General features: G+C 54.1%; 1 protein-coding gene across 1 annotated transcript; it reads left to right on the forward strand.

Annotated features, from left to right (window-relative positions):
- The first annotated feature begins 242 nt into the window (after positions 1-242).
- Positions 243-1,950, forward strand: LOC105311188 (GON-4-like protein). Its single transcript, XM_023526972.1, has 3 exons — positions 243-704; positions 1,355-1,429; positions 1,606-1,950. Exons 1-3 carry the CDS (start codon positions 630-632, stop codon positions 1,693-1,695), a joined length of 240 nt encoding a protein of 79 aa, XP_023382740.1. The 5' UTR covers positions 243-629; the 3' UTR covers positions 1,696-1,950.
- The last annotated feature ends 778 nt before the right edge of the window (positions 1,951-2,728 follow it).

The raw sequence follows: 2,728 nt of genomic DNA on the forward strand, positions 1-2,728 counted from the left end.
TCTCGCTAGCGTTGCGAACACTAGACGTCCGGTGCCGGGCAGGTTCTAGCAGGGGTAGTGACGTCCGCGGCTTTTGGACTTGGGGAAGGAGTTCAGTCGTCCTCCGTCATTGCAGGCAAATGTCTGTGCTTTACAAAAGAAGAGAATGAGACTCTTGCCCCGGTGAGCCAGCCGCGTCGTCGGGCTCGGCCTCGGCGCGGCTCTGCCGTTACTGGTGCGCAGGGACCTTTCCTCTCTCTCTGCCTCGGTTTCTCCATCTGTCCAATGGGAAGAAGCGTAGTCCCTGCCTCCCACAGTGGTTGTGAGGGCGAGTGGGTCGCCGCGGGCGCTCGGCGAGCGGGCGTCTCACCCCCGCGGCAGCTCCCCCGCCGGCACCACCGCGTCCGCGTCCACCTGGCCCTCCAGGGCCGGACAGCTGGCAGCTCGTTTGTCTGTTACTGGGTTGGGTTTTGGGGTCAAGCTCGGGGAGCAGTTTTAGAGATTCTGGTGACGTCCTTGGTGTATCCGCAGAAGAGCAAGACGATGAGGAAAGCGAGAAAAGGCACAAGAAGAAAAAGGGGACCAAGAGGAAACGCGAGGGAAGGGGTCAGGGAGAAGGGACTTTGGCCGATGACCTGAAGCTGGACGACATGCTCGACCGCACCTTGGAGGATGGCGCCAAGCAGCACAACCTGACGGCGGTCAACGTGCGGAACATCCTGCACGTGAGTGGGCCCCGCGGCGGCGGCGGGTGGCGGGGCGCACGTGGGAAGCGCGTGGCAGCGCCCGCGGCTCCTGACTCGCGCCGTGGGAATCACTGGTCCTGAGCCGCCTGTGGCAGAACGTGGGGCGTTTTGAGGTCGCTTTCGTTAGGTGCTCAGCACCGGTGAGCTCCTAGCGCACGTTCAGGAACAACTTAATTGGAAGGTGCTTCCTGTCACTGATTTGTGGTTGTGTTGTTTAGCAGATTCCAGATGACACTATTGACACTGGATTTGCGCTTTTGTGAGCTGTTTGTCTGAAAAGATGCCCAGTTTGCAGTCCTTTGCACATATGCAAATACTTTTCTTCGACATGTAGCATCACGTTGTTTACAAAGCCTTTGTTGTTTATTACCGTTTCTCTTAAGCATGTAGTTATGTCACAATCTCTTTTTATGAAAGCCATTCCTGTTCCCCAGAGCAGCTGATAGCTGCGTCCACGTGCTGCCACTTTGTTCGAAGCCGTGCGCTTCTGTCCAAAGGTGCCTCTTCGCTTCCACTTGCCCGTCATCACCCCTGCCGAGGCCGTTTGAGTGTCTCGCAGAATTACAGAGATGGCTGTTCTCTAGGTGACGCATCTTTGTTGCATAAAGTGAACTTCCGTCTTTCTCCAGGAAGTGATCACAAATGAGCATGTGGTGGCGATGATGAAGGCAGCTATCAGCGAGACGGAAGACATGCCAATGTTTGTGAGTAGTCGGGTGTCCTTCTGGTGTCATGGGCGGGCCACCTGTAAACTGGCTGTGTGGAGGTGGCCCCTTGGGAGTCTGTAAGTAGTTTGACAGTTGGGGACCAAGGTAGCATCTCACAACCCGAGAATCACACCGTGGTTTCACTGACTCTCTTTTCCTTTTCCCCTCCTTAGGAGCCCAAAATGACGCGCTCGAAACTTAAGGAAGTGGTGGAGAAAGGAGTGGTGGGTGTTCTGTTCTTCTTTATTTGTTTAGCTTGGTAAATAAGATCTAATTTCGGGTAATTTGTAGGGAAAAGATAGAAGCAAGATTTGTTGCGTCGGTTTGCCTTCTTAAAGATTCGTAAAAGACAACCGGAGACATTGTGTGACATCATCATGGCTCATTTTCGTTTCAGTTGGTTTGGAAGTGTTGCGTTTTTGGAGGTACTAGGTAGACAGCCATTCAGAGTGGTGGAGAAGCAGTGGGAGGTCAGTTTTTCTCCATGTCACGGGGTAGGGGGCAGGGTGACAGTTGTGTTTTTTCAAAGTGCACGTTCTCAGGCTGCCTCAGACCTAGGAACCTGGACCCGTGAGCGGGCCCGGGGACCCGCACGGTCCGAAACACTGCTGCTGGTTTGATGCGGGGAGCCCGCTACACCCTGCCTAACGAGCACTGGTCGGCTTTGCGCGCCCCTTCCGTGGCAAGGCAGCCGGTGGTCTGAGGGAGCCCATCCTGCCTCTGACAGCAGGGAGCATGGATCCAAAATGCCCGGTGTGGTTTTTGTCTGTCTGTCCAGTTCTGTTCCTTGCAACCCTAAAGAAGAAATAAGGCTGTCCCTCTTCCACGGGACCTTTCCTCTCGCCGAGGAAACTGCTGTGTGGTGTTGTAACATTCTTTTCTTGCTAAACGTCCCCCAGCTTTTGACTGGACTTTATGTGACAAGGCTTTGCGCACCTTCACCCGTCTGATCCTGGTCTTCCGAATGGGCCTGGCTTGTCTGTACCTTTCAGAAGTCCACCTGACGTGTTCGGGTACCCCGTTTCTCTCCATGCAGCCTCAGTGTTCGGGTACCCCGTTTCTCTCCATGCAGCCTACGGGTGTGTGGGCTTTTTTGACAGCGCATTATGTATTTTTTGTTTAATGGACTAACCCTGGTTACGTAACGTGAAAAGTCATCTTTCTGCGGGAAGTACGCAAGTGAACGTGGTGGTGGTGACAAGCAGCTGTCACTGAGATGGACTTGCAGGAAGTCTGTCTGACGCAGAGTGTGGATTAACATTAATTCCATACTCAACCTGGAAAAAAGACCGAGAA

This window comes from Pteropus vampyrus, unplaced genomic scaffold (assembly GCF_000151845.1).
Source record: "Pteropus vampyrus isolate Shadow unplaced genomic scaffold, Pvam_2.0 Scaffold1000001613, whole genome shotgun sequence".
Classification (NCBI taxonomy): Eukaryota; Metazoa; Chordata; class Mammalia; order Chiroptera; family Pteropodidae; genus Pteropus; species Pteropus vampyrus.

Coding starts and splice junctions, on each gene's coding strand:
- LOC105311188 (XM_023526972.1), top strand. CDS start 630: ATGCTCGACCGCACCTTGGAGGATGGCGCCAAGCAGCACAACCTGACG. Junction 705..1,354: donor ACGTGCGGAACATCCTGCAC/GTGAGTGGGCCC, acceptor GTCTTTCTCCAG/GAAGTGATCACAAATGAGCA. Junction 1,430..1,605: donor CGGAAGACATGCCAATGTTT/GTGAGTAGTCGG, acceptor TCCCCTCCTTAG/GAGCCCAAAATGACGCGCTC.